The sequence below is a fragment of the Saccopteryx bilineata genome, chromosome 1 (genome assembly GCF_036850765.1).
Source record: "Saccopteryx bilineata isolate mSacBil1 chromosome 1, mSacBil1_pri_phased_curated, whole genome shotgun sequence".
NCBI classification, from domain to species: Eukaryota; Metazoa; Chordata; class Mammalia; order Chiroptera; family Emballonuridae; genus Saccopteryx; species Saccopteryx bilineata.
Genome location: NC_089490.1, coordinates 184,086,155 through 184,099,700, shown reverse-complemented (window position 1 = coordinate 184,099,700; position 13,546 = coordinate 184,086,155). Strand labels below are relative to the sequence as shown.

General features: G+C 35.8%; 1 protein-coding gene across 1 annotated transcript in view; it reads right to left on the bottom strand.

Moving 5' to 3' along the window:
- IQCM (IQ motif containing M) overlaps positions 1–13,546 on the bottom strand; it is a 313,492-nt gene that overhangs the window by 234,212 nt on the left and 65,734 nt on the right. Inside the window, exons 4-5 of the mRNA XM_066252694.1 lie at positions 12,033–12,123; positions 6,442–6,533 (exon numbers count right to left, since the gene is read on the bottom strand). Of these exons, the coding sequence (XP_066108791.1) occupies positions 6,442–6,533; positions 12,033–12,123 (183 nt within the window). The remainder of the gene's footprint in view (positions 1–6,441; positions 6,534–12,032; positions 12,124–13,546) is intronic.

The window sequence follows — 13,546 nt, the reverse complement described above, 5'->3', positions numbered from 1 at the left end:
GATGGATGGATGGATGGATGGATGGATGGATGGATAGATGATAGATAGATAGATAGATAGATAGATGATAGATAGATAGATAGATAGATAGAAATGATGCCCATTTTTTGCTGTTTATTTTTCTTTTCTTAACTAGGAAAGTTCTAGGCCACTGGGAATAGATATGAACCCTAAAAACAAACTATTCTAAAAAACATTAAACCCCTATAGAATTAGCCTTCCTTATATTTTCTGGTTTTATTATTTCATGATTTCTTGTCAGTTCAGCCAGGTATTAAAGTTATCTTTTAATATTTAACTAGCTTTTTTAGGTGTTCTGCAACCTAGAAATCTTTCCTTGCATAGTTGTTCACCATTTTTTTCAGACACACACATACACACATACACACACACACACACAGAGCTGTATTTTTTCAGCCATAGTTTTTATTCAAAATAAAAAATCTATTTGAGTTCCATGGGTGAAAATATTTATTCTAACAAACTAGATGACTTTCCTTATTTAATAGAAAAGTGAATTTAAAAATTGGTACCACTCTTTCAGAAAGTAAAATAGCAGTATGTTTATTCATCCAGTAAAATATTGTAAGCATATCTGGATCTAAGGGATCTGGTAGTAAAAAAAGAATAATAAATTAATCAAAACTACTGGAATTCATGGAGACTACATTCTAGCAGGTGGAGGCTGACTAAACCAGGTAAGTAAAATAGACAAAAATGTCCCAAGGCTTTAAGTATTAGAGATGCAAATAAAACAGAAGAGGCAAGTGGGTCTGGGAGGTATGGTTGCCACTATGAAAGGCTGGTCACCGATGTCCTTACTGATAAGGAGGCATTTGGACAAAACCTAGAAAAGGTGAAGAAATAATGCCTGTGACATTTAGGGGAAAGAGAACAACAAGTAAAAATTTCTTGAGTTGGACTCATTAGGTTAGAACTGTTACTAAGAATTCAGGCAGAAATGGTGATGAAGCAGTTGAAAGTGAGCTGAAGTTCAAGAGAATAACCAAGCGGGAGATGTAAATCTGAGGTTGTCAGAATATGAATAATACTCAAATCCATGGATGGATAAAATTACCAAGGGAATAAGTAAAGCTAGAAAAGAAATCCAAAACTTGATTGCCAACCCACCAATGAACATTGGGGGTCCCAGGACACTCACTGGGAGCTTAAAATATTGTTGTAGTAAAGAGGTGAGCTGGTTGAATGGGGGTGCTCTTCCATGTGAGATTTTTGAAAATATTTCAAAGGTCTCTGAGCCACTCTCAGAGAATATATGTATGATAGTATGTGATAGAAGGCAAAAATCATTGGAGGAAAAGAGCTTTGGGAATTGACAATCCTATGAATGAGAGAACATATTCGTTGAGATACCACCTCACCCCTGTTAGATTAGCTATTATTAACAAGACAGGTAATAGCAAATGTTGGAGAGGCTGTGGAGAAAAAGGAACCCTCATACACTGTTGGTGGGAATGTAAAGTAGTACAACCATTATGGAAGAAAGTATGGTGGTTCCTCAAAAAACTGAAAATAGAACTACCTTATGACCCAGCAATCCCTCTACTGGGTATATACCCCAAAAACTCAGAAACATTGATATGTAAAGACACATGTAGACCCATGTTCATTGCAGCACTGTTCACAGTGGCCAAGACATGGGAACAACCAAAAAGCCCGTCAATAGATGACTGGATAAAGAAGATGTGGCACATATACACTATGGAATACTACTCAGCCATAAGAAATGATGACATCAGATCATTTACAGCAAAATGGTGGGATCTTGATAACATTATACGGAGTGAAATAAGTAAATCAGAAAAAAAAAAACAAGAACTACATGATTCCATACATTGGTGGAACATAAAAATGAGACTAAGAGACATGGACAAGAGAGCGGTGGTTACCAGGGGTGGGGGGAGGGAGGACGCAGGAGGGAAGGAGAGAGAGAGTTAGGGGGAGGAGGAGGGGCACAGAGAAAACTAGATAGAGGGTGACGGAGGACAATCTGACTCTGGGTGAGGGGTATGCAACATAATTTAATGACAAGATAACCTAGACATGTTTTCTTTGAATATATGTACCCTGAATTATTAATGTCATCCCATTAACATTAATAAAAATTTATTAAAAAAAAAAGCAAAGTTATTATAAGACTAGTGCTAGAGAAAGGAAAAGCATCACGGGGCTAAAGATTTTAAGATAGGAAAGAATGGATACAAATCAACAGATAACTGCGACAAGGAGAGGTGATGAAGGATATCATTTGATTACAAGAGATTCAAAGCTGGGAGTTTTAAGGAAAAAGAAGGGAGGAAGATCTGGAAACAGCTTGAGGGGTAAGGAGGTGACCCCTCCTCCCATCAGCAGTCCCAGAGGCATGGGAGAGAAGATCATCACCACCCCAGAGGGCAGCTGAGGAAACGTTCTCAGAGTTGGGAAAGCAGCACAGATTTCAGTTAACCAAAAGAGTGAAGGGAACCCTGAGAAGAGATTAAGGATTTAGGGTGTTTGTTAGTTACTGGTTATGAGTTCAGGGAGAACAGTAAATAGGATCCAGGAATGGAAAGAGTGAGGGATGAGGTCAAGAGAAAAAACATACAGAATTATATTGGGAATGCGGGTTGGGTAATAAAAGGTAATAAAAGGTGATCTGGAAGTTCTACATGTCATGCAGAGATTGATGTATGACAGAGTTAAAAGACATACTTAGAGATATTTGTCCTGAGGGTCTCAAGGCTGTGAACTTAACAAGTAAGATTAGGTAAAATATCTTGCCAAGACCAGAGTCTGGGGGTGTGTCTTTGCCTCTCTTGTCAATGATTATGTAAGAGGGTTTTAATATCTGAGCAGCAGCTGTACTGAAAAAAGAAAATTTTCTAACTTTTTCATCCCTTTTATTGAGGACAGTTTCTTTTCTTGAGGATTACAGATGATGAAAGCAATGCTCATAAAACTGAAGGGATTTGTGCCAGGCCACCCGAGCTGGTTCTTACGGAGAGCAATGTGGGCTTCTTTGACACGTCTTCCTTTGCTCCAGTGCTTACTTTTCAAAAAGTCCGTGAAAGCTTTTCTGCCATGCACCTATTCCCTCAGAACCATAAAGATGGGGAAACAGCACTCAAATTACTGGTGAAAGGGGCACTTAAGTAATGTAAGTTTAATTTATTAAACTAGGAGGATAAACAGGCAGATTCAAGGTCTAGAACACAATGCTTACTAATGAGAATGGCAAAAATAGCTGAATCCAGAAAAGGTCACAGGGACTGTGTTTACACAGGAACAATAAACCTCACTTCCTGAGTTTGGTGCTGGGCTAGTGGAAGTCAGCGTTGTAATGAGATATGCCTTGTGCTGCTGGGAGAATGCTTTTTAGAATAGGGTCAAAGCTAGATCTCCAACACCAGGTTTTCAAAACTATTAGGCTTTACAATTTATATCTAGGGAATTTTGTAGCTAAAAATCATAGTTCAATTTTATTCAACACCAGGATAAATGTTGTACACTTTACAAGTATCATCTAAAACTTTGAGGTTGGTATTGTTATTATTCCCTGTTTAACTAATGAATCACAGATTGAGGAAGGAACCTGGATGAGGTTCCCTGGCTAGAAACTGGCAGAGCCAAAATTCTAACCTCATTAGAGTAACTCCAATGCTTTCTCTCTTAATTACTGATCTATACTGTTTTAAAAGATAAGGCTTCAATCAGTGTGAGATACATACATATAAAATGCATTATGAATAATGATATATAAGTCAAATGGATAGATATGACTTTGTCTTAATTCCCATGTTTTAATTTTCTTTTCTTTTTCCTTTAATAATTTATTTATTCTAAAAAAAGAACTGGGCAATTTTCAGTTAGGAGCCCAGTAAATTACCATACACCCCAGAGAAAACCGCAAAATCTACATTCTCTTGCAATATGAGCTCCATTCTATTCTTGACTAGGCCTCATGACTGTTACAGACATTCAGTGAAGCTGTAACTCACTAAACAGAGTTATACTAATGATGTGAAGAAAGAGCTTTGGTGTGCAAATTTTTAGATTATAGCCTTAAAATGGACTAAAAATTAACATACATATAAACAGTACTCATTATTTTTTACCCAAGTCACAAAGCCAGGACCACACCCAGGTTATTCAAAAAGGAAATCCACATATTTCACAGTTTACTAATAGCTTATATAAAATAAGTTGCTGGATATTAACCTGAACATAATTTTGCTCTTATCAAATAATGTTCTAATTATAAAAGAAGTGGTTTGTCTGTAAAACAAGGCAGTGATGAAATTCCCACTCTTATTTGCTTAAAAATACATTTCATTTTAAAGAAGAGAAAAAAGAATGGCTACCCTATGGCATATGGAAATAGTGATTTTTATTGCAATTTTTTATACTTCCAGAATGTTCAACCTTCCAGCTCCCCATGAAGTTATGAGTACTGAGAGACTTACATCATAAAAATGATAATCTGTCCAACAATTTAGTTTCAAAGCATATAAACTAAACTGCATAACATTTTTCTTAGTTTAATGGTATCTCTGCAGTCTACATATAATCAGTAAACACGAACTAAAAAAGAGTGTCTGGTTCTATCCTTTCACATGTTTATATTCATTACTGTTATTATTGTATATTTTACTTTCCCAAATTCTTTTTTACTTTAGCAGTTAAAATGTTTTAGCTCTCATGCAGAAACAAGCACACAGATACTTAGAGAAATAGATTCCATTTATTCCTTTTAATTTACCTTCATTCATTCATTCATTCATTCATTCATTTATTCATTCATTCAACAAATGTTCATTATCGCCAAATATGTGCTAGTCACTCATCACTGTGATAAGTACAGCGAGTCTTCAGTTTCCATAGTTATGGTTCTATTAGTAAATATTTCAGATATTTCAGACTAACACCATGAGAATTCCTGAACACTTCAATGAGCTAAGAAGTTCCCCCACAAGGCAAAGACACAGGCAATTGATCCAAGGTGGACGGTATTCAAAAACAGAGGCTCCTGTCAACCTTTAGGATGACCCTGAATAAACTCTAAATGTCACAGAATTCGTAGAACTTTTACTTATGAGGTAGTTAAGCGCTGTAAACCTCAGCTTTCAGGATTATCAGATTTCAAGATTATTATCTATTAAAACAATTTTATCTGTTAGACCTATCCTTTGTGAGGAATTTTTTACATCATTTACTTCACATACATATTCAATTCCAGGCCCTGGCCGGTTGGCTCAGCGGTAGAGCGTCGGCCTGGCGTGCGGGGGACCCGGGTTTGATTCCCGGCCAGGGCACATAGGAGAAGCGCCCATTTGCTTCTCCACCCCCGCCCCCTCCTTCCTCTCTGTCTCTCTCTTCCCCTCCCGCAGCCAAGGCTCCATTGGAGCAAAGATGGCCCGGGCGCTGGGGATGGTTCCTTGGCCTCTGCCCCAGGTGCTAGAGTGGCTCTGGTGGCGGCAGAGCGACACCTCGGAGGGGCAGAGCATCGCCCCCTGGTGGGCAGAGCTTCGCCCCTGGTGGGCGTGCCGGGTGAATCCCGGTAGGGCGCATGCGGGAGTCTGTTTGACTGTCTCTCCCCGTTTCCAGCTTCAGAAAAATACAAAAAAAAAACAAAAACAACAACAACAAAAAAAAAAAAACATCTAAGCTACGGAGCAATATAATAACAACAAATTTTAAACAACCTATTGCATCTATTTTAGATTCTAATATTATATTCACAAATATTAATAGTTTGGGAGAAAATCGGTTGAATTGATAGAATTGGGTTTTATGAACTCCACTTGATGCTGGAATTCCTTCTATAATAATTCAAACAAGTAAAGGCTGATAAAATTGTAGTTAGATCAAGGAAAATTCTTGCAAGAATGAGTTGAGAACCCAAGGAGAAGTTAATTCGGCAAATTTTCAAAAATTTCTTCCAAAATTAATCAAAGTGCTACTCTACAAGAAGAGTTTCCTCTTAATGACAGCTTGAAGCTCAAGAACATGAGTAATAAATTAAAAAGAGGGAAAAGTACAAAATAGTTTCTTTGAATCAATAGCTCCCTAGGTCTTCAAGTAGCTCACTAAGTTCTAAAGAGTTTCTCAGTCACACTTAAGAGGATTTAAAGAATTATTTATATTTTCCTTTGAAGAATGACAGTCTTTAAAATAATAATAACTGAACTATTGATAAACTTTTAAAATTATAAGAATTTATCCTTATAATTTTCTAATACTTTCAAAGTTCCTATACACCAAAAAACATTCCAAAGGAGCTAAAAATTTATCAGTGGTTCTTTCTGAAATCTCCATTGAACACAGTATTTGAAATAAAATAGAAGCAAAATGACTGTTCAGTACTAGCTGAACACTTTGTATTTTAAATGAACGCAAAATAATGAAAATCACTGCTATCACTATTTATACAATAAGACTCACCATTTTTTTTCAGAAGCCCCCTGAATGAGGAGGTCCTGTGTTGTAAGGGTAAGCCAAGTTTAGTGATGGGGAAGGCATATGAGTCCAACATTCTGTTTCAAAAATATAAAGTTAGAGTTCTGAGTAATTTAATAGTCTCTGTTTGGAATACAAACTTTCAACACTAATGTTATAGGGTCAGGTACTAAGCTTGTTTCCTATCAACAGACAAGGGCACATCATAGGCCCTCTATAAATATTTATTATTGAATGAAGACAAAACAATACCAAAATTTTCACAGCTCTGAGCATGGATAACAAGTAGTAAGATTTACTTTCTGAACAACAACAATAAAAAAAAAAATCTTAAAAAAATCAGAAAAATGAACATGCATCATATTTATTCTCTATTTTGCAAAATATTTTAAGTAACGTGTTTTCTTATCATGACTTGGAGACCCTCAACCAAGTCAGAACGAAAAACCAGTAACGATATAGAACCTTTAGAAAATGTGAATAAGTGAAAGGAAGGAAATTTAAATTATCCTTAATTTCCCATCCTAACATTTTAGCAATTACAAACCCTTCAGTGCCTCATAGTTGCCAAACATTCTACTAAGCCCTTTATGTGTCTTTTCACATTTAATTAACATTAATTGGTTATTGATGATCATTATACTCATTTCATAAATAAACTAAGACATTTAACAGATTATGTCAGCTAGAAAAGGATGGAGCCAGAATTTGAATCCAGGCAATGAGTAAGAACTTCAAGAACTAACCTTATTTTTTTAAAAATTTTTTTTATTTATTTATTTTTAAGATAGAGGGAGGAGGGGAGAGAGAAACATTGATTTGTTGTTCCACTTATTAATGCATTCATTGGTTGATTCTTGTATGTGTCCTCACTGGGATAAAACTCATAACCTATATCGGGACAATGCTCTAACCAACTGAGCTACCAAGCCAGGGCAATAACTAAGGTTCCATTACTACTTTAGACTGACATCATTTGTCACAATTAAACTGTGCAATATATTCCACACCTTTTCTATGCTTATGTGTACATAACTTTTTAGCTTATTTTTGCACTTCATATCATGAATACCTTTCTTTGTAAATGTACAAAGATGCACATGGTTATTTTGGCCCATTACATAGCATTCCATGCTATGGATTTAACATACTGATAGTTTATTTATAATTCTTCTTTTGCTGGACATTTGGGTTATTTCCACTCCTTTTTTATTAGCAAGGATAAAGTCTTTTGATCATTCATATTTGCATACTTATCCAATTACTTATCATAAATGCCTAGAAATGAAACTGCTAATTTACATGTTATAAAAATGTTAAAGAAATTTTTAGGATGTTAAAGCATTTTGTCCATCAAAGAGTTGGGTCTGTGAGAGAAGAGAGTGTGACTGTCCTATTCAGAGCTTTACATTAGGCACATAGTAAGCACTCAATAAATAGTAAATAAATGACTGATTATAAGATCCATTAATCTTATCACTCATGCGATCACACCCATGCAGGTAGTCAAACAACTGAGGTATCGCTAATATAACAAAATCATATTGCCAACGTTCACTTGCATAAATTATAGAATGTATTTATAGAAATGCAGTTGTCATACCTCTAAATGTATCAAATATCATCAACTAAAAATCTACTCTAATAAATGAGTGAATAATAAATGAATTTCCTTGATGGTAAATCAACATTTAGAATTCATTCCCACTTATCATTATTGTCTTAAAAAGAGTATGTTAATGTATGATAATCTTTGAAGTTCAAATTTAAAGGTACATTAAAGAACTTCACTTTCTTGAACTTAAATTTGAAAAAGCAGAAGTATTCAAATTTGTTTTTCCTCTGCAAGACAAATTTAGGACAAGAAAATAAGTCATACATTTATAAGATTCCATACTATTTCTTCATGTACTATCCAAAGAAATTTCTTTCACTGGACCAATATATTTATGGCCTACCTAAGAATATTGTGCCACATTAAAAATTAGTTCTTTCCAAGGCATTTTCAGGGGAATACAAATAGTTTATGTACAAATTCTCTCACAGGGGTCTATTTCTTTTATTTCTTTTTTTTTAACAGAGATAGAGAGAGAGAGGGACAGATAGGGACAGACAGGAATGAAGAGAGATGAGCAGCATCAATCATTAGTTTTTCGTTGTGACACCTTAGTTGTTCATCGATTGCTTTCTCATATGTGCCTTGACCATGGGCCTTCAGCAGACCCGGTAACCCCTTGTTTGAGCCAGTGACCTTGGGTCCAAGCTGGTGAGCTTTGCTCAAACCAGATGAGCCCGTGCTCAAGCTGGCAACCTCGGGGTCTTGAACCTGGGTCCTCCACATCCCAGTCTGACGCTCTATCCACTGCACCACTGCCTAGTCAGGTGGAGGGGAGGGGGTCTATTTCTTGAACAGAAATCTTTTGAGAGTCTCACAAAGAGTTGGTCAATTGCCTATCCCTGCATTGTTAACAATCCCACCTGACTTCCTGACTGATTCTGTTTTCCTTTTTGTTGCTTATACTCTCATCACTAAGTTTCCTAATCTCAATTATATGGTGAACTAGATGTCAATAAAAATTTCAGTGTCATGCAAAAGAATGAAACTGGACTACAGTCTCTCCCCCTATACAAAAATTAACTCAAAATGGATCAAAGATCTAAACATAAGACCTGAAACAATTAAGTACATAGAAGAAGACATAGGTACTCAACTCATGGACCTGGGTTTTAAAGAGCATTTTATGAATTTGACTCCACAGGCAAGAGAAGTGAAGGCAAAAATTAATGAATGGGACTACATCAGACTAAGAAGTTTTTGCTCAGCAAGAGAAACTGATAACAAAATAAACAGAAAGCCAACTAAATGGGAAATGATATTTTCAAACAACAGCTCAGATAAGGGCCTAATATCCAAAATATATAAAGAACTCATAAAACTCAACAACAAACAAACAACCAATCCAATAAAAAAATGGGAAGAGGATATGAACAGACACTTCTCCCAGGAAGAAATACAAATGGCCAACAGATATATGAAAAGATGCTCATCTTCTTTAGCTATTAGAGAAATGCAAATCAAAACGGCAATGAGATACCACCTCACACCTGTTCGATTAGCTATTATTAGCAAGACAGGTAATAGCAAATGTTGGAGAGGCTGTGGAGAAAAAGGAACCCTCATACACTGTTGGTGGGAATGTAAAGTAGTACAACCATTATGGAAGAAAGTATGGTGGTTCCTCAAAAAACTTAAAATAGAACTACCTTATGACCCAGCAATCCCTCTACTGGGTATATACCCCAAAAACTCAGAAACATTGATACGTAAAGACACATGCAGCCCCATGTTTATTGCAGCATTGTTCACAGTGGCCAGGACATGGAAACAACCAAAAAGCCTGTCAATAGATGACTGGATAAAGAAGATGTGGCACATATACACTATGGAATACTACTCAGCCATAAGAAATGATGACATCGGAACATTTACAGCAAAATGGTGGGATCTTGATAACATGATACGAAGCGAAATAAGTAAATCAGAAAAAAACCAGGAACTGCATTATTCCATACGTAGGTGGGACATAAAAGTGAAACTAAGAGACATTGATAAGAGTGTGGTGGTTACGGGGGGAGGGGGAGGGGGGAATGGGAGAGGGAAAGGGGAGGGGGAGGGGCACAAAGAAAACAAGATAGAAGGTGACAGAGGACAATCTGACTTTGGGTGATGGGTATGCAACATAATTGAACGACAAGATAACCTGGACTTGTTATCTTTGAATATATGTATCCTGATTTATTGATGTCACCCCATTAAAAAAATAAAATTATTAAATAAAAAATAAATAAATAAATAAAAAGAAAAGAAAGCAAACCTAAAAAAAAAAAATTTCAGTGTAATGACATTTTATTTGTTCCATTTAAGCACAGGTTTTCTAAAACCTTGAGTCATCATGTCTCAAAACAATTATTTGTCTTTTCTTCTGCGTTCCCATCACACTTCTAATATTAATAAAATGAAGTTAACTGCTAAGGTAGGAAACAAGTTACCGCCATAAACTAGCTGTAAAGACAAGGCAGCCCAGGCAGATTTAAGTTCAGGTTTTATGTGCCCCAGGCTGTCACTGCAAGTACATGTACTTTCTCTTAATTTCAAAGACTGTTGATCTTCCCCATTAAGCAAGGCATGTTTTTATTTAAAAAATGGGACATTAGGATGTAGAGAGAACTCTATGTTCTACCACTTGCAGAAAAAAATTATTATTTGGTAAATATCCAACTCTCTCGAGAAAGACATACTGAAAACTATTACATATGATCAGATTTATTGTTAATGTGTCCACTTGTCCCTAAATCATTACCATTCTTCCTTGGATTATCAACACCATCTAAATATACTGAAAACTGTAGATTTTCAAATTAATGTTTCTATTTATTAAAATCTTACTTGAAATTCTAAACTATTTAGTTAAATTATTGTATTAACTATTCTTTTAATAGCTACCGCTCTGCTAAACCAACTCAGACCTTGTGTTAATATAAGTAAAGGCAGAAAGGAAACTTTTATAAGCCAGTAAATTCCCAATACAATCATTTCTTTCCTTTACAATTAATATGTTATCATGAATAAAACTAAATCCCCAGTATTAAAGATCTCCATCTATTTCACTCTTCCAAACTTGAGTATCTGATTACACGTAAGCCAAGAGGATGGTTACTTCTGAGCAAGAATCTTCTAGTATTAAGCACACACAGTTTGCAGCATAAATACTGGAAGATTAATGACATTCTGTATAGCCATGGAGATGTTTTCTCAAATTTCTGTTATTTATAATTGTGCCAATTACCTTAAATTTCTGACCATGTATAATAATGAATTAATGTAAAACAAGGCTCTGAAAAAAGAAAAACATCTTGACAGAGCATTATTTACATTCTACATGTATAAATGTTCTTACAAAATGTGCCGAAAGGCATTAAGAGGGTATGTTTGTAGCTTTAGGGCCAACAATTATACACACAATTGCAAAATTATCTTGAAAAATATGATGCTATTTAGTGGAATAATTTAGCAAAATAACTGACCCATCTCCCCACACCTTTGGAAAGCAAAAGTAATAATACTCAAAATACCTGGCTTCTAACTGTGCTTTGTAGGATTAGCCTCACTTTCGTTAGGAAAGGAATAACTTTAGTAAATCAAAAAAAGAAATATTATAATTTAATTTAGCTCCATAATTGCTGCAGATGAGTTATTAAGATCCCAAACTTATGTAATATTATCATAAAATATGGCGTTTTTCTCAGGAAAGTCACAAATTGGATTTGAGCTTATGCACTGTAAAACCCAGATGGTTTGCTTAGCTACTCACACATCCTCCAGTTCAAAAGTTAATTGAACTGAAAATGAAAATTTTGATAATTGATATGCTTTGAGGGACTCAAGCAGAAGGATAAATTAGCCTCATGCATGGGCTGTTAATAGATTTTTTAAAAACCACAAGAACTGGTCAGGAAATATTGGCAAAGTAGACGAAAAGAACATGTTTTTTATAGGCTAGCTTATCACACATTACCTGGACTTCTCGTGGTGCTGCTGCTTTTCTTTCTCCATTCTTTTACCCACGGATTCAATATCAGTCACTATTTTACCCAGTGTAACTTGTTCTGGAATTTTAAAAAAAAATCTTTAATTATACACTGTTAGTTTTCAAGTTATAAGTGCATTTTTCAAATTAAATTGCAAATCACAGATTTTTTTTAATAACAAGTAGTACCATATTTTTCAAAAAAATTACTAACACAGGGGTACTCTAAAAACACATTCCAGTGGTTGTTTTCACCCCATGCTCCTCAGATGTTTTGCAATTACTAAAATTTAGCACTGAAAGTATGGAGTAAATGAACTCCATATATCAAGGAGAGAGCTCCCCAAGAAATGGCGGCAGCCGCACAGCACACCCCAATGGGTGCAAATAACCTCGTTTATACAGATTGGCATTATCATCATGATTATCATGAGGCTGAGTTTTTAAGGTGAGCCTGCTATTTTAAAATAATTTAGCAGTCATGAGTTAATATAAATAGAAACACTGAATGCTCCAGGAATCTCACCCATTTGATAGAAAGACATGTCCAAAAAAGGCAAAGTTTCTGCTTTAAAAAAAAATAAATCGAGTTCCTGGAGTCCAAAGAGAAAATTACATAAATATTTTCAAAATACTTATTACTTTCTATTTTGTACAGGCAATGGGACTAATATATAGTTTGAAACATGACAACAAAATATTGTCACACATCAAGTACCTTTTCATCTACTAGTTCAGGTCTGTTAAAGACGTATTAAAGATGAAACAGGAGATAAAACCCTCTGTTTTAGACTTATTTAGAAACTTGTGGTTTTCGAATGCTAACAGACAGAAAAGCACAGCTGATCACATTATGCAATTTAGATTGAAAAGGTGCCCTGGCCAGTGGTTCAGTGGATAGAGCATCGGCCCAGCGACATTGCAGGTTTGATTCCTGGTCAGGGCACACATAGGAAGCAACCATCTCCTTCTCCCCATCCTCCCTCTTCCTCTCCCCTATCATCCTCAGGCTCTAAAAATAACTCAGTACTCAAGTTTCAGCCCCAGATAGTTGCAGGGGGGGGGGGCAGGGGAGGATCCTGGTCAGGGCGCATGCAGGAGTCTGCCTCACTATCTCCCCTCCTCTCACTTAAAAAAGAGAAAAAAAAAGAAATAAAGAAAATGCATAGCATGAGATATAAAAATTTTGGAGAAGAACAGATCAATATTTGTTGACTCTTTCTAATATACCAGGACGTTAGTTAGCATTCCTTATGAATCATCTTATACTTAAGCTTCATAACTGTTTGGTGAAGTACTGTGATTACTCCCTTTTCTATATGAGAAAAGCAGATGACCCAAGATATTGTAAATCAAAAGGTACAGAGCCAGGAAGTGAACCTTGATCCCTCTGACTGTAGGTTCGTTCACCCTTCATCACTCTGTTCTACTGCCCTCAGAGCTCATGGGCCCTCAGGTACCTATCAGGGAAAGAGGGTACTCTCCGCCTTCCTTACTTTGGA